This window comes from Dama dama, chromosome 15 (assembly GCF_033118175.1).
Source record: "Dama dama isolate Ldn47 chromosome 15, ASM3311817v1, whole genome shotgun sequence".
Lineage (NCBI taxonomy): Eukaryota > Metazoa > Chordata > Mammalia > Artiodactyla > Cervidae > Dama > Dama dama.
Window position 1 is genome coordinate 32,234,512 of NC_083695.1, and position 27,055 is coordinate 32,261,566.

Genomic DNA, 27,055 nt, shown 5'->3' on the forward strand with positions numbered 1-27,055 from the left:
ATTGGCTGAATGTATACCAAAACAAGACCCCTATATATACTGTCTACTGGAGATCCACCTCAAACCTAGGGACATGAACAAACTGAAAGTGAGGAACTGGAAAAAGATATTCCACGCAAATAGAGACCAAAAGAAAGAGGAAATAGCAATGCTCATATCAGACAGAATAGACTTTAAAATAAAGAACGTTAGAAGAGACAAAGAAGGACACTACATAATGATCAGGGGATCAATTCAAGAAGACATAATGATTACAAATACATATGCACTCAACACAGGAGCACCTCAAAAAATAAGGCAAATAGTAACACAATAATAGTGGGGGATTTTTCCACTGGAAAAATCATCTAGGTTTTTGGAAAGAGGAAAGGAAGGGGAGGAGCAAGGAACCCTGGCTTCTCTGGTAGCTCTCTGCAGTGGAGCTAGGGAAGAGAAAGTTTACGCGTTTCCCAGTGGCTTTTGTCTGCCTCACAAATCCCGGGACTCATGCAGTGCTGTGGAGAAGTTGTTCACAATATGAACAGGTAACCAGCAATGAGGACCTGCCTATTCCAATGGAAAATCCTTATAAGGAGCCTCTGAAAAAAATGTATCTTGTGTGAAAAACGTGTAGATTATAAGAATGTACAGCTTTTATCCCAGTTTATTTCTCCATTTACTGGATGCATTTATGGAAGGCACATAACAGGTCTTTGTGGGAAGAAACAAAAAGAAATCACAAAAGCAATTAAGAGAGCGCAAATATTGGGGTTTATGCCAGTTACATACAAGGATCCTGCCTATCTCAAAGACCCTAAAGTTTGTAACATCAAATATAGGGAGTAAATTACATAAAGTTATTACCAATAAACGTATTTTGCAATTAAAAAAAAAATCATCTAGACAGAAAATTAATAAGTAAACACAGGTAAAAACAAACAAACAAAAAAAAAGTAAAAACATTTAAAAATTATACATTGTACCCACTGGACCTAAATGATATCTACAGGGCATTTCATCCAAAAGCAATAGATTTAATTATTTTCCCAAGTGCACATGGAACATTCTCCAGGCTAGATCACATCCTGGGCCACAAACCAAGCCTTGGTAAATTTATTTAAAATTGAAATCATTCCAAGCATCTTTTCTGATCACAACACTGTAAGATTAGATATCAACTACAGGAAACAGTAAAAAAAACACAAACACGTGGTTGCTAAACAACACACTTCTGAATAACCAAGAGATAACTAAAGAAATCATGCCTAAAAACAAATGACAGAAATCATGACAACTCAAAATCTATGGGATGCAGTAAAAGCAGTGCAAAGAGGGAAGTTTACAGCAATATAAGTCTACCTCAAGAAACAAGAGAGACATCAAACACACAACCTAAACTTACAGCTAAAGCAACTAGAAAAAGAACAACAAGAAAAAAACCCCTAAGTTAGTAGAAGGAAAGAAATCATAAAGATCAGAGCAGAAATAAATGAAAAAGAAATGAAAGACTATAGCAAAGCTGGTTCTTTAAGAAGATAAAATTGACAAACCGTTAGCCAGACTCATCAAGAAAAAGAGGGATTAAAAATCAAAACTCAAATCAATAAAATCAGGAATGAAAAAGGAGAAGTTACAACAGACAACACAGAAATACAAAGGATCCTGAGAGACTACTATGAGCAACTATATGCCAATAAATGGACAACTTGAAAGTAATGGACAAATTCTTAGAATAGTATAACCTTCCAAACCTCAACCAGGAAGAAATAAAATATGGACAGATCAATCACTAGCCTGGAAATCAAAACTGAAATCAAAAATCTCCAACAAACAAAAGCCAAGGGCCAGATAGCTTCATAGGTGAATTCTATCAAAAGTCTAGAGAAGAGCTAACACTTATCCTGATCAAACTCTTCCAGAAAAATGCAGAGGAAGGAAAACTCCCAAATTCATTCTATAAGGCCACCATCACCCTGACACCAAAACCAGACAAAGATGTCAAAATAAAAGAAAATTACAGGCCAAAATCACTAACGAACATGGATGCAGAAGTCCTCAACAAAATTCTAGTGAACAGAATGCAATAATACCCTTAAAAGATCATACATCATGAACAAGTTAGCTTTATCCCAGGGATGCAAATATTCTTCAATATACAAATAAATGTGATACACCACATTAACAAATTGAAAGACAAAAATCATATGATCATTTCAATAGATACAAAGAAATCCTTTGACAAAATTCAAAACCAGAAGAAACATAGCTCAACATAATAAAGGCCATATACAACAAACCCACAGCAAATATCCTCAATGGTGAAAAACTGAAAGCATTTCTTCTAAAATCAGGAACAAGACAAGGATACCCACTCTCACTACTATTATTCAACATAGTTTTGGAAGTCCTAGCCACAGCAATCAGAGAAAAGAAATAAAAGGAATCCAGATTGGAAAAGAAAAAGAAAAACTCTCACTGTTTGCAGATGACATGATTCTCTACATAGAAAATCCTATAGATGCCATCAGAAAACTATTAGAGCTAATCAATGAATATAGTAAAGTCACAGGATATAAAATTAATACACAGAAATCCCTGGAATTCCTATATACTAATAATGAAAAATCAGAAAGAGAAATTAAGGAAACAATCCCACTCACCATTGCAATAAAAAGAATAAAATACCTAGGAATAAATTTACCTAAAGAGACAAAAGATCTGTATGCAGAAAACTATAAGATACTGATGAAAGAAATCAAAGATGACACCGGAAGATGGAAAGATATACAATGTTGTTAGATTGATGTCAATGTATGACAAAACCCACTACAATATTGTAAAGTAATTAGCCTCCAACTAATAAAAATAAATGGAAAAAAAAAAAAGAATCAATATAGTATAAATGACTATATGACCCAAAGCAATCTATAGATTCAATGTAATCACTATCAAACTACCAATGGTATTTTTCACAGAACTAGAACAAATAATTTCACAATTTGTATGGAAACACAAGCGATGCTGAACAGCCAAAGTAAACTTGAGAAAGAAGAATGGAACTGCAGGAATCAACCATCCTGACTTCACACTATACTACAAAGCTACAGTCATCAAGACAGTATGGTACTGGCACAAAAACAGAAATACAGACCAATGGAACAAGATATAAAGCCTGGAGATAAATCCATGCCCCAGTGGACCTTATCTTTGACAAAGGAGGCAAAAATATACAATGGAGAAAACTGTCTCTTCAACAAGTAGTTCAGGGAAAACTGGTCAACTACGTTACTAAAAGAATGAAATTAGAACACTTCCTAACTCCATACACAAAAATAAACTCAAAATAGATTAAAGACCTAAATGTAAGACCAGAAACTATAAAAATCTTAGAGGAAAACACAGGCAGAGCACTCTCTAACATAAATCACAGCAAGATCCTCTATGACCTGCCTCCTAGAGGAAAGGAAATAAAAACAAAAATAAACAATTGGGACCTAATTAAACTTAAAAATTTTGCACAACAAAGGAAATTATAAGCAAGGTGAAAAGACAACCCACCCTCAGAATGGGAGAAAATAACAGCAAACTTAATGACTGACAAAGATTTAATCTCCAAAATATACAAGCAGTTCATGCAGCTCAATACCAGAAAAACAAACAATCCAATCAAAAAGCAGGCAGAAGGCCTAAACAGACATTTCTCCAAAGAAGACATACAGATGACTAATAAACACATGAAAGATGCTCGACACTGCTCATTATTAGAGGAATGCAAATTAAAATTATAACGAGGTATCACCTCTCATTGGTCAGAATGGCTATCAAAATATCTACAAACAATAAATGTTGTTTGATGTAGAGAAAAGGGAACCCTGTTATACTCCTGGTGGGAAAACAAATTGATATAACCACTACGGAGAACAGTACAGAGATTCCTTTAAAAACTAGGAAAAAACTAACATACGACCCAGCAATCCCAATACTGGGCATTTACCCTAAGGAAACCATAATTGAAAAGGACACATGTACCCCAGTGTTCACTGCAGCACTGTTTACAATAGCTAGGACATGGGTGTGACATTGAAAGATGACATGGATATACACTGAAAGATAGGACACTGAAAGATGAACTCCCCAGGTTGGTAGGTGCCCAATATGCTACTGGAGAAGAGTGGAGAAATAACCCCAGAGAGAACAAACACATGGAGCCAAAGCAAAACAACACCCAGTTGTGGATGGGACTGGCGATGGAAGTAAAGTCTGATGCTATAAAGAACAACATTGCATAGGAACCTGGAATATTAGGTCCATGAATCAAGGCAAATTGGAAGTGGTCAAACAGGAGACAACAAGAGTGAACATTGGCATTTTAGGAATCCGAACTAAAATGGACTGGAATGGGTGAATTTAACTCAGAAGACCATTATATCTACTACTGTAGGCAAGAATCCCTTAGAAGAAATGGAGTAGTCCTCATAGTCAACAAGAGAGTCCAAAATGCAGTACTTGGACTGCATTGGGTACAATCTCAAAAACAACAGAATGATCGCCATTTGTTTCCAAGGCAAACTATTCAATATCACAATAATCCAAGTCTACTCCCGACCAGTAATGCTGAAGAAGCTGAACGGTTCTATGAAGACCTACAAGAACTTCTAGAACTAATACCAAAAAAAGATGTCCTTTGCATCATAGGGGACTGGAATGCAAAAGTAGGAAGTCAAGAGATACCTGGAGTAACAAGGCAAATTTGGCCTTGGGAATCCAAAAAGAAGCAGGGCAAAGGCTAACAGGGTTTTGCCAAAAGAACACACTGGTCATAGCAAACACCCTCTTCCAACAACACCAGAGACGACTCTACACGTGGACATCACCAGATGGTGAATACTGAAATCAGACTGATTATATTCTTTGCAGCCAAAGATGGAGAAACTCTATACAGTCAGAAAAACAAGACCAGGAGCTGACTGTGGCTCAGACCACGAACTCCTTATTGCCAAATTCAGACTTAAGTAAAAAGTAGGGGAAACCACTAGGCCATTCAGGTATGACTTATATCAAATCCCTTACAATTATGCAGTGGAAGTGACAAATAGATTCAAGGGATTAGATCTAATAGACAGAGTGCCTTAAGAACTATGAACGGAGGTTTGTGACATTGTACAGGAGGCAGTGATCAAGACCATTCCCAAGAAAAAGAAATACAATAAGGCAAAATGGTTGTCTGAGGAGGTCTTACAAATAGCTGAGAAAAGAAGAGAAGCAAAAGGCAAAGGAGAAAAGGAAAGATATACCTATCGGAACGCAAAGTTCCAAGGAACAGCAAGGAGAGATAAGAAACACTTCCTCAGTGATTAATGCAAAGAAATAGAGGAGAACAATAGAATGGGAAAGACTAGAGATCTCTACAAGAAAATTAGAGACCAAGGGAACATTTCATGCAAAGATGGGCTCAATAAAGGACAGAAATGGTATGGACCTAACAGAAACAGAAGATATTAAGAAGAGGTGGCAAGAATACACAGAAGAACTATACAAAAATAGATCTTAATGACCCAGATAACCACAATGGTGTGATCACTCACCTAGAGCCAGACATGTTGGAACACGAAGTCAAGTGGGCCTTAGGAAGCATCACTATGAACAAAGCTAGTGGAGGTGATGGAATCACAGCTGAGCTATTTCAAATCCTAAAAGATGATGCTGTGAAAGTGCTGCCCTCAATATGCCAGCAAATCTGGAAAACTCAGCAGTGGCCACAGGATTGGAAAAGGTCAGTTTTCATTCCAATTGCAAAGAAAGGCAATGCCAAAGAACGCTCAAACTACCACACAATTGCACTCATCTCACACACTAGCAAAGGAATGCTCAAAATTCTCCAAGGCAGGCTTCAACAGTACATGAACCGTGAACTTCCAGATGTTCAAGCTGGTTTTAGAAAAGGGAGAGGAACCAGAGATCAAATTGCCAACATCTGTTGGATCATCAAAAAGGCAAGAAAGATCCAGAAAAACATCTACTTCTGCTTTATTGACTATGCCAAAGCCTTTGACTGTGTGGACCACAACATACTGTGGTAATACGGGAATACCAGACCACCTGACCTGCCTCCTGAGAAATCTTATGCAGGTCAAGAAGCAACAGTTAAAACCGGACATCGAACAACGGACTGGTTCCAAGTCGGGAAAGGAGTACGTCAAAGCTGTTTATTGTTCACCCTGCTTATTTAACTTATATGCAGAGTATATCATACGAAATGCCAAGCTGGATGAAGCACTAGCTGGAATCAAGATTGCTAGGAGAAATAACATTAAGCTCAGATATGCAGATGACACCACCCTTATGACAGAAAGCAAAGAGGAACTAAAGAGCCTCTTGAAAGTGAAAGAGGAGAGTGAAAATGTTGGCTTAAAACTCAACATTCAAAATACTAAGATTATGGCATCCGGTCCCATCAATTCATGGCAAATAGATGGAGAAACAATGGAAACAGTGAGAGACTATTTTTGGGGGCTCCAAAATCACTGCAGATGGTGACTGCAGCTCTGAAATTAAAAGACGCTTGCTCTCTGGAAGAAAAGCTATGACCAAATTAGATAGCATATTAAAAAGCAGAGACATTACTTTGCCGACAAAGGTCCGTCTAGTCAAAGCTATGATTTTTCCAGTAGTCATGTATGGCTGTTAGAGTTGGACTATAAAGAAAGTTGAGTGCTGAAGAATTGATGCTTTTGAACTGTGGTATTGGAGAAGACTCTGGTGAGTCCCTTGGACTGCAAAGAGATCAAACCAGTCAATCCTAAAGGAAATCAATCCTGAATATTCATTGGAAGGACTGATGCTGAAGCAGAAACTCCAATACTTTGGCCACCTGACGCAAAGAGCTGACTCACTGAAAAAGACCCTGATGTAGGGAAAGATTGAAGGTGGGAGGAGAAGGGGACAACAAAGGATGAGATGGTTGGATAGCATCACCAACTCGATGGACATGAGTTTGAGCAAACTCCGGGAGTTTGGTGATGGACAGGGAAGCTTGGCTTGCTGCAATCCATAGCATTGCAGAGTCAGACATGACTGAGCAACTGAACTGAACGTGGAAGCAACCCATATGTCCATAGACAGGTGAATGGATAAGGAAACTGGTACATTACACAATGGAATATTCCTCAGCTATAAAAAGGAATGCATTTGAGTCAATTCTAATGAGATAAATAAACATAGAGTGTATCATACAGAGTGAAGTAAATAAGAAAGAGAAAGACAAATATTGTACATTAACACATACATATGGAATCTAGAAAGTTAGTACCAATGATCCTATGTACAGGGCATCTGAGGAGACACAGACATAAAGAACAGACTTTTGGACACAGTTGGGGAAGGAGAGGGTGGGATGATTTGAGAGAATAGCATTGAAACATATACATTTCCATATGTAAAACAGACAGTCAGTGGGAGTTTGATATTTGATGCAGGGGACCCAAAGCCAGTGCTCTGTGAAAACCTAGATGCATGGAGTGGAAGGGAGAAGGGAGGGAGTATCAAAAGGGAGGGGACATGTGTACCTATGGCCAATTCATGCTGATTTATGGCAAAAACCATCACAGTATTGTAAAGTAATTGTGCTTAAGTCGCTCAGTCATGTTCGTCCCTTTGAGACCCCATGGACTGTAGCCCATCAGACCCCTCTGTTCATGGGGATTCTCCAGGCAAGAATATTGGAGTGGGTTGCCATTTCCTTCTTCAATTGTAAAGTAATTATCCTCCAATTAAACATAAATAAATAAATACATAATTATGTGGCAAATAAGGTACAATATTAATATGCATGCTAGGTGGCAGGTTCATGAAAGTTATTCTCTATACTTCTCTGTATATATGAAATTTGTGTAAATAAATTAACTTAAAAAAAGAAAATAACCAGTGTAGGCAACAGTCTAGAGAAACTGGAACCCTTGTGCACTGTTGGTGGGAATGTAATGCTTTATCTACTATGAAAAAGAGTATGGTGTCTTCTCAAAAATTAATACCATCTAATCCAGCAATTCCACTCCTGGGTATATACTCAAGAATGAAAGGCAGTGTCTTGAAGAGCTATTTGCATACCCTTGTTCACAGCAGCATTATTCACAATAGCTGACATGTGGAAGGAGCCCAAGTGTCCACTGATGGATGAATGCATAACAAAATATGGATATATACAATGGAATATTATTCAGTCTTTAAAATGAAGGAAGTTTCAACATATACAACAACATGGATGACCCTTGAAGGACATCATCTTAAGTGAAATAAGCCAGTCACAAAAAGGCAAACACTGTATGATTCTACTTACATGATGTACTCAGAGTAGTCAAAATCAGAGACAAAAAGTAGAATGACAGTTGCTTGGGGCTGGGAAAGTGGGGGTTGGGGAGTTATTGTTTAATGAGTACAGAGCTTCAGTTTTATGAGATGAAGAGAGCTAAGCAGATGGATGGTAATAATAGTTGCATAAAAATGCAAATGCACCTAATGCCATAAACTGCATATTTAAAATTGGTTAACATGGTAAATTTTGTTTTTATGTTCTTTTCACAATAAAAAATGTAAATGGATTATTGTGAAATCAGCTGTAACTTAAAAAAAGAGGGTCTGGGGGCTTCCCTGGTGGTCCAGTGGTTGACATTCCACCTTGCAATGCACAGACACCAGTTTAATCCCTGGCCCAGGAGGATCCCACATGCCATGAGGCAACTAAGTGTGTGTGCCAAATACTGAGCCCACACTCTAGAGCCCGAAAGCCGCAACTACTCATTCCACTCTCCATAACTGCTCAAGCCTGAGTGCTCTAGAGCCTGTGCTCTGCAACAAGAGAAGCCACTGCAATGAGAAGCTAGCATACCGCAACTAGAGCAGCTTCCACTCTCTGCAACTACAGAAATCCCACATGAAGCAACAAACACCCAGTACAGCCAAAAATAAAGTATTTTAAAAAGTGTTTGTGAAAAAGAAGTCAGAAAGCAGGATGTTTCATACTATAGAATACTAAAAATCAGCACACTCAACATGCCTTGGTTTTAAATTATTAAACATACAAACTTTATTAATTCCCTTATAACTTTACATACAAACTTTGGTATTCTAAAGAAAGACATTTAGAAAAATAGTTTCTTTCATGCTAAAATTGCTTAAGTTAGTCCCTAAAACACAGGCTTTCACAGTAATAAGCTAGCAGCTTATCTACAACTATTAAGAACAAGAGAAAACGTTGTTTTGACCTCAAAGGCTATGAAACAAACTAAAGTTAGAGTCTCCTTATATTAATAGTGTCCTAATGGACTGAACAGAGCAGCCAGGAGATGGATTTTTTTCATAGGTTACAAGAATTCTTACCTGGGAGATCACCCTTTGAGATGGTATCTGTATCCAAATTGTAGGTGTCCTGGAGACGCAACAGAGCTTTGGCTGCCCCAACCTGATCTTCATCATTAGGGAAGTACTGTCTCTGAATGGTTAGGTTAGAGATAAAACCTTAAAGCAGAGGAGCAAAAAAAGATTTAGACACAAGTTTGAAATGTACAATGTAGGGAATATAGTTGATATGTAATATATTTGAACGGTAATGACATTTCATACCTAGACTTCTCATGGTGATCATTTTGAAATACACAGAAATATAGGATCAATATGTTGTATAACAGGAACTAACATAGTGTTGTAGGTCAGTTATATTTCAAAATAAAACTCATACAAAAAGAGATCATGATTGTGGTTATCAGAGGCAGGTGGTAGGGGTATAGGGGATTTGGAGGAAGGCAGGCAAAAGGCACAAAGCTTCAGGTATAAGATAAATAAGTACAGAGGATGTAATGTACAACATGATAAATATAATTAACACTGCTACATTAAAAAAGTACATCCTGAGAGTTCTCATTACAAGGAAAAACATTTTTTTCCATTTTTTAAATTTTATAACTACATGGGATGATGAATGTTCACTAATTAACTGTGATAATCATTCCATAATGTGTGTAAGTCAAATCAGTGTACTGTACACTTTAAACTTCTATAGTACCATATGTCAATTATATCTCAATAAAATAGGAAGAAAAAAGACTCTAGACCCTCACAGACTTAATTTCCAACATAAGTCTTATAAAGATTTTTTAATCTATATTATTATAATTTTCCACTATATCATGTGTAACAAGAAAAAATTAAATACACTGAATGAGACTTCATATACCTCTAACTTGTTATATCTTCCCAAACCATTTTTTTTTTCATTTATTTTTATTAGTTGGAGGCTAATTACTTCACAACATTGCAGTGGGTTTTGTCATACATTGACATGAATCAGCCATGGAGTTACATGTATTCCCCATCCCGATCCCCCCTCCCACCTCCCTCTCCACCCGATTCCTCTGGGGCTTCCCAGTGCACCAGGCCCGAGCACTTGTCTCATGCATCCCACCTGGGCTGGTGATCTGTTTCACTATAGATAATATACATGCTGTTCTCTCCAAACATCCCACCCTCACCTTCTCCCACAGAGTTCAAAAGTCTGTTCTGTACATCTGTGTCTCTTTTTCTGTTTTGCGTATAGGGTTATCATTACCATCTTTCTAAATTCCATATATGTGTGTTAGTATGCTGTAATATTCTTTATCTTTCTGGCTTACTTCACTCTGTATAATGGGCTCCAGTTTCATCCATCTCATTAGGACTGATTCAAATGAATTCTTTTTAACGGCTGAGTAATATTCCATTGTGTATATGTACCACAGCTTTCTTATCCATTTGTCTGCTGATGGGCATCTAGGTTGCTTCCATGTCCTGGCTATTATAAACAGTGCCGCGATGAACATTTGGGTGCACGTGTCTCTTTCAGATCTGGTTTCCTCTGTGTGTATGCCCAGAAGTGGGATTGCTGGGTCATATGGCCCCAGACCATTTTTAATGTTGCTTATGTAATCTGGCAACAGGGCTTCCCTGGTGGCTCAGAGGGTAAAGCGTCTGCCTGCAATGCAGGAGACCTGGGTTCGATCCCTGGGTCAGGAAGATCCCTGGAGAAGGAAATGGCAACCCACTCTAGCACTCTTTCCTAGAAAATCCCATGGACAGAGGAGCCTGGTAGACTACAGTCCATGGGATCGCAGAATCAGACACAACTGAGCGACTTCACTTTATGTAATCTGAGGTCACTGCATAAATTATATCAATATGAACAGGTTTTAGTTATACAGTATAGCCTCTGCTAAGCTTGAAGCTTGACAAGCAAACAGATTTAAAGACTTGAAAACCATATTTACTGGCAACAAATTAGATTTTCAGATAAAATGTATGCTCTTAAAGTTCTATTTTCTTCTTCCATGTGCCACATATCACATAAATGTGTAAATATATAGTTTGGTGGAATTCTTTAAGCTCATTTATTAAATATAGTGTTCATCAATCAAGGTTTGCTCTACATAAATCCTAATATTAATTTTTAAATGTTTTACATAAAATATAGCAAAAATCAAATTCAGAAACTAATTACTGATAACTATGTAACTCCTAGGTCTCCCCTGATGGCTCAGCAGGTTAAGAATTTGCCTTCAAAGGAGGAGACACAGGAGATTTGATCCCTGATCAGCAAGATCCCCTGGAGGAGGAAAATGGCAACTCCTCCAGCATTCTTGCCTAAAAAACATTCCATGGAACTATGTGATGATCTTTTACTTTTATTTAGTTTGTTTCACTTTTTCTATTTTATATTCAGTGCTCCCATTTCACTTAGATTATGTTTTCCAATTTCCCCATCTCTTTTTTTTTTTTTTTAATATTCTCAAGGCTTTATCAAGTATAGTAGTAAAGTTTTTGTATACATATGTATAATATACATATTTTAAGAAAACTTATGAAATTTTGCCTAATTAAAAAATATATGACATTTTGATTATACTTTTCATTACTATGAATAAAACGCTTAATTTCTAATTAAAAAATACAGATATACAACAAGCAACAAAGGTTTACTGTATAACACAAGGAACTATAGTCAATATCTTGTAAAAATCTATAATGGAAAATAATTCCAAAAATAATATATGCATACATATAAATGAATCACCTTGCTGTGTATCTAAAAAACTGTAAATCAACCATAATTCAATAAAATATATATATTAAGGAAAAAAATCCCATGAACGGAGGAGCCTGGCAGGCTACAGTCCAAAGGGTTGTAAAGAGTCCCACACAACTGGGAAACTAAGCACAAGGACATACACATAACTCCGAAGGAAAATGGGTGCTAAATACTCTCTTAATAAACCAATACGACAGAAACAAAAAGTGATTTAAAATGTGAATAATATATGTGTCATCATCTGCAGATCAAAGTTAGGTATGAGACTTCCCTCCATTCTCATTTACTTATAATCAACTATGCACATACTCTGATCATCAAAAGGCCAGGTATTTTTATGTTAATTGAAATGTATAAACAAACAACTAGTTGAAGAGGTCTAAGTTCATATTAAGCATATTCTTTAGTTTTAAGTCACAAAATCCACACAATTTTTACAAGCAAGTTTTATAGAGAACTGTAATGTTTTTTATGCCTCAAAAAAAATCTCCTAGAAGTTGCTTAAAATCCTCTCCAATAAGAGAAAATGTATATCTACTATGGCATTATGGGGTACTACCATGGATTAAAATACCAAAGTCTTAGGGCTTATCTTATTTTAAAAACACTTAGGTCATACAGGTCGTTACTTGAGGTTTTTTTTAAATAATAAATAAACATGTATATATGTATACAAACGCACATATATATGAATATATATGACCTTAAAAATATTCTCATGGTGTTATATGAGAGCAAATGACCACAGGTATTTCCTTCTCATGTCAAAATATTTATAAGTGCTTGCCTTAAATTTCTTAGCAAGGTTTTCCTGTCCTATGCATAATAGTTTGGTTTACTGCTCACAAACACTTGAAAGCCCCCTTGGAGTATTTCACCTACACAGCTGGCTCAGTTCTTTTTTTTTTTTTTTTTCTGCCATCTTCAATCATTCAACAAATAAATACTATGTACTAAACATAATAATACCTTTACTTCCTTAAACTTCAGATTTAGTTTTCTGCATATGTTACTTAAATATCTAAAACATCTCATTACTCCAACTATAATTTTATTGTTTCATTGAGAAGGACATTCATTACGACTGTTTGCAGTCTCAGTTTTAAATTTATAGTTTATGTTAAACAAAACAATCCTAAGCTTCAAAGGACTAGGTAAAACACAGCTAATGTTTTCCCTTATCAGTACCACTCCCAGTATATTAATAATTGATTAGAAGATAAAGAACTAGCCATAAATTTTTAAAATCTGAAGGTAATCCTAAAATGCAAATGATTATCATCAGAAATAAAGCTATATGCCAATAATAGATTCACTTTAGTATGTTTCAAAGTAAAAAGGACCAGTGTTAAGCAAATGAAGAGTAGAAATTACTTTTTTAAGAATAAAATTTTATTTCTCTTTGTTTTCAGTTTTACTCACATTTTTTTTTAAATCAAGAATTCAGGATCTAGGCTAAATTAACCCTAATCAAATGAAACACATTTCAGCAATAATTCAGTTATAATACTGAACACCTGATATTCTGGGAACTGAATTTATCACTTATTTTGGCATTTCTACAGGTTGTACCAAAAATGCTTTTTTTTTTTTGGCTCGTTAGTTTTACCATCTGACTTACCATCTGACATATCCTTAAGGACCAGATTCTCCAATTCACTCCACTCAGTGTTCAGACGTTTCATTAATTTGAATGCATTTACAGGGTGTCCAACAAATCCTTCTGGATCTTTTGTTGCTGTGCTGGTTAACCGATCTAATTTCTCTGCCCATCTAAAATGTAAGACATAAATGGAATGTACATAAAGTATATACACACTTAATGAGGAAGAACATAATTTAGTAAAGCACTCAAAACAGATTGGAGATTTCTGAGTTAAAACTATACCTAAAATTTTTTTTAAGCAAAATTATAAAGATTTTTTTTCCATTTATTTTTATTAGTTGGAGGCTAATTACTTTACAATATTGTAGTGGTTTTTGCCATACATTGACATGAATCAGCCTTGGATTTACATGTGTTCCCCATCCCAATCCCCCCTCCTGCCTCCCTCCCCATCCCATCCCTCTAGGTCTTCCCAGTGCACCAGCCCTGAGCACTTGTCTCATGCATCCCACCTGGGCTGGTGATCTGTTTAATCCTTGATAGTATACTTGTTTCAATGCTATTCTCTCAGAACATCCCACCCTTGCCTTCTCCCACAGAGTCCCAAAGTCTGTTCTGTACATCTGTGTCTCTTTTTCTGTTTTGCATATTGGGTTATCATTACCATCTTCTTAAATTCCATATATATGCGTTAGTATACTGTATTGGTGTTTATCTTTCTGGCTTACTTCACTCTGTATAAGGGGCTCCAGTTTCATCCATCTCATTAGAACTGATTCAAATGAATTCTTTTTAACGGCTGAGTAATATTCCATGGTGTATATGTACCACAGCTTCCTTATCCATTCATCTGCTGATGGGCATCTAGGTTGCTTCCATGTCCTGGCTATTATAAACAGTGCTGCAATGAACATTGGGGTGCACGTGTCTCTTTCAGATCTGGTTTCCTCAGTGTGTATGCCCAGAAGTGGGATTGCTGGGTCATATGGCAGTTCTATTTCCAGTTTTTTAAGAAATCTCCACACTGTTCTCCATAGTGGCTGTACTAGTTTGCATTCCCACCAACAGTGTAAGAGGATTCCCTTTTCTCCACACCCTCTCCAGCATTTATTGCCTGTAGACTTTTCGATAGCAGCCATCCTGACTGGCGTGTGATGGTACCTCATTGTGGTTTTGATTTGCATTTCTCTGATAATGAGTGATGTTGAGCATCTTTTCATGTGTTTGTTAGCCATCTGTATGTCTTCTTTGGAGAAATGTCTGTTTAGATCTTTGGCCCATTTTTTGATTGGGTCATTTATTTTTCTGGAATTGAGCTGCAGGAGTTGCTTGTATATTTTTGAGATTAATCCTTTGTCTGTTTATTCATTTGCTATTATTTCCTCCCATTCTGAAGGCTGTCCTTTCACCTTGCTTATAGTTTCCTTTGTTGTGCAAAAGCTTTTAAGTTTCATTAGGTCCCATTTGTTTATTTTTGCTTTTATTTCCAATATTCTGGGAGGTGGGTCATAGAGGATCTTGCTGTGATTTATGTCAGAGAGTGTTTTGCCTATTTTTAAAAAGCAAGACTCTTTACATGTTTCTTGATGTAAGCCTATAATGCTATGAACCTTCCCCTTAGCACTGCTTTTACAGTGTCCCATAGGTTTTGGGTTGTTGTGTTTTCATTTTCATTCATTTCTATACATATTTTGATTTCTTTTTTGATTTCTTCTACGATTTGTTGGTTATTCAGAAGCGTGTTATTTAGCCTCCATATGTTTGAATTTTCAACAATTTTTTTCCTGTAATTGAGATCTAATCTTACTGCACTGTGGTCAGAAAAGATGACTGGAATGATTTCAATTTTTTTGAATTTTCCAAGACCAGATTTATGGCCCAGGATGTGATCTATTCTGGAGAAGGTTCCGTGTACACTTGAGAAAAAGGTGAAGTTGATTGTTTTGGGGTGAAATGTCCTATAGATATCAATTAGGTCTAGCTGGTCCATTGTGTCATTTAAGGTTTGTGTTTCCTTGTTAATTTTCTGTTTAGTTAATCTATCCATAGTTGTGAGTGGGGTATTAAAGTCTCCCACTATTATTGTGTTACTATTAATTTCCTCTTTCATACTCGTTAGTGTTTGCCGTACATATTGCGGTGCTCCTATGTTGGGTGCATATATATTTATAATTGTTATATCTTCTTCTTGGATTGATCCTTTGATCATTATGTAGTGTCCTTCTTTGTCTCTTTTCACATCCTTTATTTGAAAGTCTATTTTATCTGATATGAGTATTGCGACTCCTGCTTTCTTTTGGTCTCCGTTTGCGTGAAATATTTTTGGCAAAATTAAAACATAAGACTTTTTTAGTTTGTTGTTTCTCCCAAATGGTTATAGTAAATATAACATATCTTAGTAAAAGTTGATTGGACCCCTCTGTAAGAATCTAAAAATTTATTTCCCTACAAGTCCAAACAATTGATTATTACAAAGTACAAATCAGCCCAATCCAAATTCACTTACATATTCATTTAAATCACACTTACAGAAAAATTTTGTACTCAGTACTTAGAAACTATATTTTAAAACAGAAAAACTGGGGCTTCCCTGATAGTCCAGTGGTTGAGAATCTGCCTGCCAAAGCAGGAGACACAGGTTCGATCCCTACACCAGGAAGATCCCACATGCCGAATGGCAACTAAGCCCATGCACAACTACTGAAGCCCATGCACCTAGAGCCCAGGTACACAAGAGAAGCCTGTGCACTGCAACTAGAGACAGCCTGAGTGATGCAATGAAGACCCTGCACAGCCAAAAATAAATAAATAAATATTAAAAAAAAAACCTGACTACTTAGCTACTCATTAAACAAAGGCTAGGAACTCTCAGGTCAGGATTAACTATGAACCTGAGTCAATTAAAGATAAATTAGCATTTGAAGAAAAACCATATCAATTAAATAATACTATACTTACCACTGTAATCTCTAGAATGCAACCATAAAACTAAAGGATAAATAGCAGTGGAAAATTGCTTGATTAGGGAGGATAGAGATATTAGCAACTATTTAAAAAAAGAAGTCAGTCAATTACCTGTATCCATTTACACTCTTATCTCAATCCATATTCTTCCACGTGAAGTCTTTGATTGGGCCTAACTTCTGTTTTCTGTGGTCCTATTTTAGCCCTTATCTGGCCTTCTAAGACTGACAGAGGGCTTTCATTTTCACTTAAAGAATGTTTTAACCAGGAAGAAAACATCCAGGTGGAGTCAGTCATAATAAGTAAAACACTTGGCTTACTTTTTTATTTGTTCTAATTTGTCCTCTTCTGCCTTTATATAGTCTTTCAGGGAAGTCACCAGATCTTTTTCAGTATGAATCAAATCAGTCATCTGACCTAGAAGGAGGAAAAGAGAAGAAAGTTATCAAATACCCATACTGTCAAAACAAGTTTTCTAGAATAATTTAAGAATGATTGAGAATGCTTCATTTAATGAAAGGACTTAACTGGCATGAACCAGATATGTTGGAGAGAGCACCATTTTTTTTTTCTTTTTAAAACCAAATAAATAAAAATTAAGCCCCAAACTTTTCTAAGCATGTGGTCCAATTCTAATTTTAAAGCTACTTAATTCTGCAAGTTTGGACCACATCGACAAATTGTCTTTTCATGGAAGAATTTATTTTTTAATTTCAAAACATTACTTTCCAAGGATCAACGTTTCTTCTTCCCTACCTCTCCCCTCATCTTTTTTGGGTTTTGAGAGTACTGAGAATTAAATTTTTATTCAATTTGACAAAGACCACACTAACAAAAAGTATACTTCACAACTGAAATTCAAATATCCATATTTAGTTACTCCTAATGGGATGAGAGAAAAAAGTTGCACAATTGTGTCTCTCTGCCACCACACGGACTGTAGCTCACGAGGTTTCTCTGTCCATGGGATTCTCCAGGCAAGAACACTGGAGTGGGTAGCCATTCCCTTCTCCAGGGGATCTTCCTTACTCAGGGATCGAACACAGGTCTGTATTTCAGGCAGATCCTCTACTGTCTGAGCCTCTGCTGCTGCCAAGTCACTTTAGTTGTGTCCGACTCTGTGCAGCCCTATAGACAGCAGCCCACCAGGCTCCTCCCACTAGGGAAGCCCCAATAGGATGAGAAAACTCATCATTTTACATCCCAAAATTAAGTGTCATAAATATACTTGCTTGTGTTTTATTTAGCTCCACAATCACATAAGGGTAAAACTCGTCAACAGGATGTAGGAAAACACCTCTTTTAAAACATATAGAGTACGCATATAGGAAAATACAAAAGACTAAGTATATACATTAAGTGATTTGCCAGGTAGACTCTACCAGAGAATTTTCTTTTGTATGCTTTACTAAGTTTTGGCAATCAGAAAAAATTAAATATTTAAATACGAAGGAAAAAAATGACTTTAAAAGAAAGACTTTCAGAGGGGTAGGGACTGAAGTAATGTATCAGTCCCTGTGAATACAATGTATTTGTTTTTATTGATTTAAAAGAAGGAAAAAAAGAAGGAAAAAAAGGAAATTTTTAAATACAAAAACAATGACAAAATAATTAAGACTTACCAATAGAAGTAAAAAAGCCTGGATGGGCCAAAGACTGGGGAAGTAGAATCCCTACAACTAAAATATACCAGATCATCTTCAAAGGTTTAATTTTACAGGCTCACACACCTACAAGAGAAATATGGCCATTATTTAAAAAAAGGAAGGATAGGAAAATTTCCTAACCTATTTTCCCTGTGAATAAAATGTTTAAGTCAGACTTTAAGACTGCCCATAGAACATTGTTAATTCCAGTAAACTGACTTAATAACTGAGTAAGAGCTACTATCTTATTTTTCATAGACGAGTACTCACTTGATAGTTCATGTTAAAAGAAAAATATACATGTTTGCTATCACCATGATAATATATGCTTAAAAATGCTGTTTGTTTTCTCTTTAGGTACTACTACAGTTAGATTAACTGGATAATAGTACACTTTTTCATTGTTTACTTTCTGATCTAGATCTAAGCCATGAATTTCCCATTAAAATATACCACTTTATTATAGCAACTTAATTTAAATACTACCAAAATACATTCTAGAATGCTAGAATATATTTAAAGGGACAAAATGTTTCAGAGCTTTCTGATTAATCCCCTTAATTCCTAACTTGGTCCATCTTTTCCCTACAATGGCTTTAAATTTTAAAATAAGTTCAATTAAAAGCTGTAGATTTGGAGGTGATGAATATGTTCCAAAATATACTGTGGGGATTGATGGCTGAAGAACACTGTGACTCTACTCAAAATCAACCAATCATGAACATTAAATAGGTGAATAGTGTGGTATTTAAGCCAGCAAGCTGTCAATTTAGGCTAGTAATCTCTCTCAAAGGACCCAATGTTGAGTTTTTTCTCTTATCTACTGTGTTCCATGTAAAAAATCCTTAGCCCAGTACACAGCTGTAGCATGCAAAAAAAAAAACAAACAAAAAAACTGGCAGCAAAGCCCCTCTGTCTGTCTTTCTTTTCTGGAATGGATTCTTCATGGCAGATGCAGATTTTCAACTAACCAGATTTTACCCTGCTTTCCCAAAGGCCCTGTTAGCACTCTTCTCCTGCTCTTTCTTTACCACATAAACACGGACTTTTAAGTTCTTCTTTATTACCTTACAGGAAAACAAGTTACCCTGCAATACTGTTTACCCCAATAACAGACACCCATTGCTTATTCTCACTTGTCACCCTATTCCTCTTTGTGCAGGCACCTCTGACTCTCCCCAAGAGACTTCACCGAAAGCAACAGGTTCAAGTCCACATTAGAAAACTCCCTATCTCACACACACACACACACACACACAACCATTTGCCACATTAGAAAACTCCCAATCTCTCTCTCACATGCGCACACACACACACCACACACACACACATCATTTTCCGCCTAACTTGAATCAATAAAAATAGATCACCACAGAAGCTGACATGCTGGAAGTCCTCCTAAGTTTCCTCCTCCAGAACGACACAGTAGTGAAATGCACTGTTCTCTTGGCTGCCTCACAGTAACTCTTTGGGAAGGCTTCTGGAATGTGGCAGATGCAGACACTTCCTCTCCTGTGCTCTTGCCAACGCACAAGCTTTTTTCAAAATCCTGGGCTGTCTGAACAGTCTAGAATTTTCTCACTGTTTAAACAGATTTCTGCCATAATTTCTTCATAAATGAATGTTATTTCCGGCAAATACAAATGCTTTTGCTGTACCAAGAGAAGGCTAACCAGAAATGTTGTCTAAACATTAACTCTGATGAGAAAGTTTAGATCTGTCAGATAAGAAGTTATCATTTTTTTCATTGCTAAAATGTACTTTGTCAGTAAAGTTTCTCTGTCATCTTTCATCGTCCTTAAACCTCACAATGAATCAAGAAACACCTACAGAAATTAACAAAAAAGCTTGAAAATGTCTTTATTCTAGATGAAATAAAGAGTCATAATCAACAAAAAACAAAACAACAAAAGTTACTGGACCTCTGAAAAGAGAATTTTTAAACTTAAAAATAAGACAATCTATCAAAAGCCAGATGGAATTAAAATACACAAAATAATTTAGGTTTATATATTTTTTAATAAAAACTAAACTATAAACTAGGAAACTAAAGAAAACAGAGCTCATTTAAGGAACTCCTACAAATCAATAAAAAACCCAAGACATCAGCAGATAGGTGGGCTGAAAGTGAAAGTCACTCAGTCACATCCAACTCTTTGCGACCCCATAGACTGTAGCTCACCAGGCTCCTCTGTCCATGGAATTCTCCAGGCCAGAATACTGGAGTGGGTTCCCTTACCGAGAGGATTTTCCCAACCCAGGGATTGAACTAAGGTCTCCTGCATTGCAGGCAGATTGTTTACCATCTGAGCCACCAGGGAAGCCCAATAAGTGGGTTAGGAACCCAGAAAGCCACAGAAGAGGAACTATAGTTAACTAAACCCACCAAAACAAAAACTCACTCATCAGTAATCAAGGACACAAGAAGTTGAAATAAGATAGCCAGTTTTTGCCTATCAAATGAACAATTAAACAAATTTAACAACTAAATTTAAAATACCTAATGATAGTACTATATGTCAAGAAACTTAAAATGAACATATTCCTTACTTGTAAATTCAAATGAAAAACAAGATTTAAAAATTAACATCAATCCTACAACATTCATTGCTGGTGGGATTGCAAAATGGTACAGTCAATTTGGAAGACAGTTTGGCAGTTTCTTAAAAAATTTAATACACTCTTACCATATGATCCAGCAATTATGTTTAGTATTTACTCAAAGGAGTTGAAAATTTATGTCCACAAAAGCCTGCATATGGATATTTTTATAGCAACTTTATTTATAATGGGCAAAACTTGGAAGCAACCAAGATGTCCTTTAGTAGGTGAACAGATAAACTGTGATACATCTAGGCAACAGAATATTATTCAATGCTAAAAAAGAAATGAGCTATCAAGCCATTAAAAAACATGGAGGAATTAAAAATATTACTAAGTGAAAGAAGTCAATCTGAAAAGGCTATATACTGTATAATTCCAACTATATGATATTCTGGAAGAGGTAAAACTATGAAGAGAATAAAAAGATTAGTAGTTGCTAGAAGACGACGGGGAATGAACAAACGGAGCACAGAGGATTTTTAGGGCAGTAAAAATACTGTGTAATATCATAATGATGAATACATATCATTATACATTTGTTCAGTTTCACAGAATTTGACATTTGAATTTCACTAAGTGTGAAGGGGTAATGTTAAACTATGGCCTTTGGGCAATTATGATGTGTCAATGTAGATTCATTAATTTTAAAAAATATGCCATTCTGGTGGGGGCAACACATATGGGGAGCAGGGAGTACAAGGGACATTTCCATACCATCCCCTTAATTTTGTTATGAAGCTAAAACTGCTCTAAAAAATTAAATCTTAAAAAAAATAAACACCATACAACCCTGGTGGAATCTATACTGAAGAAGATGATTAAGTTTCTGCTATACTCTGATAGAAATTTATAAATAAATACTAATCAAAACAAAGAAAAAACTTAACATTATAATATGATCATAACTTTACAAGAAAATATGCAGAGGAAATTCACCAAAATGTAGTTGTCTCTGGAGAGCAGAACATTAGGTGATTTTTTTTTTTTTTTCCTATTTCTCAGTATTTTCCAGATGTCAAAGGTGTATTTTTTAGGCATCCCTGGTGGTTCAGTGGTAAAGAACCCACCTATCAATACAGGAGACACAAGTTTGATCCCTGGGTCAGGAAGACCCCTGGAGAAGGAAATGGCAACCCACTCCAGTACTCTTGCCTGGGACATCCCACAGACAGAGGAGCCGGGTGGGCCACCGTCCATGAGCTCGCATAGGAGCTGGACACGACTTAGCAACTAAACAACAACACAGGGTATATTTACTTTTATACTCAAGGCTTATTTTTTCCTCATGTAATAGGTTCTTATTATTTAATTTTTTATTGAAGTATAGTTGTTTTACAATGTGCAAGTCTCTGCTTACAGCAAAGTGACTCAGGTATATACATACATTCTTTTTTTTTAAATATTCTTTTCCATTATGGTTTATCACAGGATATTGAGTATAGTTCCCTGTATATACAGTACCCTGCTACAGAGTAGGACCATGTTGTTTAACCATCCTGTATATAATAGTTTACATCTGCTAATCCCAAACTCCCCGTCTTTCTCTCCCCCTACACCCTTTCCCCCTCGGCAGCCACAAGTTTGTTCTGTCTGTGAGTCTTTTTCTGTTTTGTAGATAGGCTTACTAGGGTCATATTTTAGATTCCACATATAAGTGATATCATAGGATATTTGTCTTTCTCTTTCTGAGTTATTTCACAGTATGATAATCTCTAGTTGCATCCATGTTGCTGCAAATGGCCTTCCATTCTTTTTCATAACTGAATAATATGCTATATTTTATATAGGTACCACATCACCGTTATCCATTCATTTGGCAATGAACATTTAGGATGTTTCCATGTTTTGGCTATTGTGAATGAAGCTGCTATGAACACAGGGGTGCACGTATCTTTTTGAACTGTAGTTTTGTCTGGGTATATGCCCAGGAATGGGTTTGCTGGATCATATGGCAATTCTGTTTTTAGTTTTCTGAGGAACTGCCACACTGTATTTCACAGTGGCTGTACCAACCAACATTCCTGCCACCAGTGTAGAAGGGCTCCCTTTTCTATACACCCTCTGCAACATTTTCTATTTGTAGACTTTTTAATGATGGCCATTATGACCAGTGTGAGATGGTACCTCACTGTAGTTTTCATTTGCACTTCTCTAATTATATTTGCTTTTATAATGACACAAATTAACTCTATACAAAATAAGACACCTAAAATATCAACTTCCATATTATGGCACCGTAAGCCTTTAATGAAGTGGTTAACCACACTCTAATACAATAAAGTAGCTAACATGTTTGAGCATGTTCCATTTTCTAACTCTATAATCCTCTAGATTTCTTGCCCTGCTTCAAAGATTGTTAAGCTTATTTGAAAGCAACCCAAAAGTGTGCCACTCCTGACAATGTAGTGGCACACTTTTCTATGCTCCTTTCTCCCAGCAATAGACTTATGACCCAGGCTAAGTCAGTCACTGACCCTCATTCCTGTGAATTTAACTGTTGAAGAGTGGGCTTGTGAAATGGTAAAAAGCAGCTCTTTCTGGAATTGCTATGCTCAGAGGACGTGAATTAGGAGCTGCCTGTGACCATCTGTGCCACCTGACAAGCACACACAGGAACCTAACCTATAAAAATGACAAAGTTATGCAGAAACAAGCAGTTTTACAAGCTCCATGGCCCTGATTCTTATAGTTTCTGCTCTGAACCTGTGAACTTCCCTAATAATCTTCCAACTCAGCTGAGGGAGCCTGTAAATTCCCTTTTTCTTAAACTAGTTTAAGCTGGATTTCTGTCACTTGCAATAGAAAATTCAGACCCTCTCACAGCATTACTCCAAATTACCATGCCAACCTAAGCTAGTTAATATAAATGAAGATAGCCTACATAGCAGTGGTTCTAAACTTTAGCTGTATCAGGTCACCCAAAGGTCGAAGTACCTAGATCATATATGCAAGTTCTCAGGTGATGCTGCTGCTGCTGCTCAGGTGATCACACTTTGAGAACCATAGGATATGACTACCTCTTGAAATCATACAAAAGGTGCTCTCTGCCTTTAAAATATATTTTACTTCAATTTACTTTTTAGAACATGTCACGGAATTTCTAATTACTCTAGGGAATGGTTTCTCTAATCTGTCTGAATACTATGCCTCATGCACATTCTTTCAGAAACCTTAAGTGGCATGTTTATAGGCAAGCATATCCTTATCAATCAGAGGTTTTTAAAACGTAATGGTTTCTTTACTTACGATGTCTCACTTCCATTTATTACCACCTTTTTTCAGTTCAGTTTAATCCAGTACAGTCACTCAGTCGTGTCCGACTCTTTGCAACCCCATGAATCACAGCATGCCAGGCCTCCCTGTCCATCACCAACTCCCGGAGTTCACTCAAATTCATGTCCATCGAGTCAGTGATGCCATCCAGCCATCTCATCCTCTGTCGTCCCCTTCTCCTCCTGCCCCCAATGCCTCCCAGCATCAGGGTCTTTTCCAATGAGTCAACTCTTCGCATGAGGTGGTCAAAGTATTGGAGTTTCAGCTTCAGCATCAGTCCTTCCAATGAACACCCAGGACTGATCTCCTTTAGGATGGACTGGTTGGATCTCCTTGCAATCCAAGGGACTCTCAAGAGTCTTCTCCAACACCATAGTTCAAAAGCATCAATTTTTCAGTGCTCAGCTTTCTTCACAGTCCAACTCTCACATCCATACATGACCACTGCAAAAACCATAGCCTTGCCTAGAAGGACCTTTGTTGGCAAAGTAATGTCTCTGCTTTTTAATGTGCTATCTAGGTTGGTCATAACTTTCCTTCCAAGGAGTAAGCGTCTTTTAATTTAGCAGCGTGCAAAGCAATCATTATGTACAACTAAGAGTAAAGCATCCCAAAAGACATTCAGTTCAGTTTAGACATTAGGGTATTATCAAAAACAGTAAGACATAAATGCCTTCTGTTCTAAATCCTCAAACAAGCTTGAAATAGAAGTTAAATGGGTTAAAGAGGATGCAATCTTCTTCAAAAGAAGGTAAATCTCAGATCCCAGAGAAGACACAATGAGAGAAAGACTGAAAAGAAGAAAAGGGAGGAAGGAAGAAAGGAAAGAAAAACAAAGAAGAGGCAGATACAAAGACAAATTTATACAGGAATAAAATTTATTACTGAAACAGTATGGATAAGTTACTCATAATATTTTGGTTCTTGGTTGGATGGCAGTTTCATGAGTGTTTATTAATCTATAAATAATCTATATATATATTACATATAATTTTTGAAATGCATGAATATTTTTAAATTTAAAAAATTTTTTATAATTTTAAATATTTTTAAAACTATAAAGAAACAACAACCTGGGAAACATATTCTCTGGTAGATCTGGACAAAAATAAAATGCAAAGTGTACTATTTATCTAAAACTTTCCTACATTCCTTCTTCTAGGAAAGTCCAGTCCCACATACTCACAGATCAACCAAACCTGGGAATAGATTTTAAAACAGTTCTACTACATTGTAAATATGACTCTGAGTTATCAGGATTCACTGAATTGTATGTTATTCAATGGATTACTATAACAGGGCATCTGGCAAATAATTCTATTAGCCTTTTGGTCTAAAATTTTTCTTCCAAAAAAAAAAAAAACTGCAACATTAACAAGTCTGTCTTTCCCAAACAAATCACTCAAAAATTAGGCAGACTAAAGAATGCTTGATACTCTTATCTTTCTCTGACATGAAAAACTTTACACAGGGCTCCTTCTAACAGTCTCTCCACATCTTCCACAACTTGTTCCAAACCTTCTTTTAGAGGGTTCCAACTTTAAGATTATTTTTCCTCATACAAATTCCGTACTCAACTGTTGGTTTTCCTGACATCTGTGTTAGACTTTAATCTTTCTGACAGTTTTTATGGTCAGCGCAAAAGATCAACACACATTCAAGCTGCTAATTCAGGCCACTGCAACGTGGTATATACATCTAGACAGAATGTCTCTTTCATATAAGCAGGATGGATTTTCCAAGACATCTAAGAGTGATTGCTAATAGAACCAGTTATATTTCTGTTCTTCCCTGTAATCGCTCTGCGAACTGCCATTTGCTTTAACTTAACTCTAAGAATCCCAGTCATACTTCTGCTCCCAAAGAGAGTGAGCTGCATCTCTGGTACATACATAAAATCTGGGATTAGTGCTTCAATGGTATGACCAACTTTTCAATTAAAAACCCAGAAGTCATGTTAGCCTCTTTGCCACAATTTTCTATACTTGAGCAGTGAGCCCAGTCTTTGGCATCATTCCAACGGAACAGCACGTTAGGATATGATTGGAGAGGACCTCTAAACCAAGATACTGCCCTTAACTGAAAGTGCTATGTAGGCTGTCTTTCAGAGGTTCTTCCAAAGCTCAGTCTTCCCTGTCAGAAGTAATCTGAAGATAAGATCACTTCAAAAACGCACGCTTGTTTTTCCCTACATGGCACCTCAATTATCCGTACTTTCTTCTGGAAATTGCCCCCTTCTACCTTTTTAACTGCCCCAGTTCACCTTTAATTCATTCCCATAGTTTTACCGGTCATGTTGTATAGCATGATACTTCTCCCTGACCAAGTGGCCATTCAAAGTTCTTTGTCAGAAAATTTGAAAATGAAACTCAGAAAAGAGGTGGCAGGCACTCTTCGAATGTCTGAACTATTTTATAAACAAAGCTAGGGAAAAGTTAGGGACCAAGTGAATGAAGCTTATCTAGAAAGATTCTAAAATGATGCACATACACAGAGAGGAAGACAGACAAGAGACAGAAGAAAACATGCTGATGTTCCAATTATTCTTGAAATTTAATCATACTCCTGATCTCTGTTGCTAAGACAACTTCCTATCACCACAATTCTTAAATTCCATTATGGACTAGTATGAGTTAAGATTTCTGTTTAACTCAGAGTCCTAATTAATATACTTTCTCTCCTCTCTAAAGATGTCCACCAATATATTGTGAGAAAGCCCTTAAACAAAGAAGGTAAGGAACCCACTACCAAAGCACCCAAGATTCAGCATCATGTTACTCCACGTATTCTACAACTCAAATATGCTGGCCTATTGCTCTGAAGAAACAGTGTACTAAGAAAAATAAGGAAGAGGCTGCAGAATATGCTAAA

At 36.5% G+C, this 27,055-nt stretch overlaps 1 protein-coding gene and 1 pseudogene across 2 annotated transcripts in view; one reads left to right on the top strand and one right to left on the bottom strand.

The window, feature by feature from the left end:
- Nucleotides 1-27,055, bottom strand: part of P4HA1 (prolyl 4-hydroxylase subunit alpha 1) — a 101,608-nt gene that overhangs the window by 60,049 nt on the left and 14,504 nt on the right. For both annotated transcript variants that reach the window (XM_061161778.1, XM_061161777.1), the window contains exons 2-5: nucleotides 18,284-18,391; nucleotides 16,982-17,078; nucleotides 13,713-13,864; nucleotides 9,355-9,492 (exon numbers count right to left, since the gene is read on the bottom strand). In XM_061161778.1, coding sequence (XP_061017761.1) covers nucleotides 9,355-9,492; nucleotides 13,713-13,864; nucleotides 16,982-17,078; nucleotides 18,284-18,359 — 463 coding nt within the window. In that variant the 5' untranslated portion in view covers nucleotides 18,360-18,391. The remainder of the gene's footprint in view (nucleotides 1-9,354; nucleotides 9,493-13,712; nucleotides 13,865-16,981; nucleotides 17,079-18,283; nucleotides 18,392-27,055) is intronic.
- LOC133070564 (small ribosomal subunit protein bS18m-like) lies at nucleotides 326-2,091 on the top strand (annotated as a pseudogene).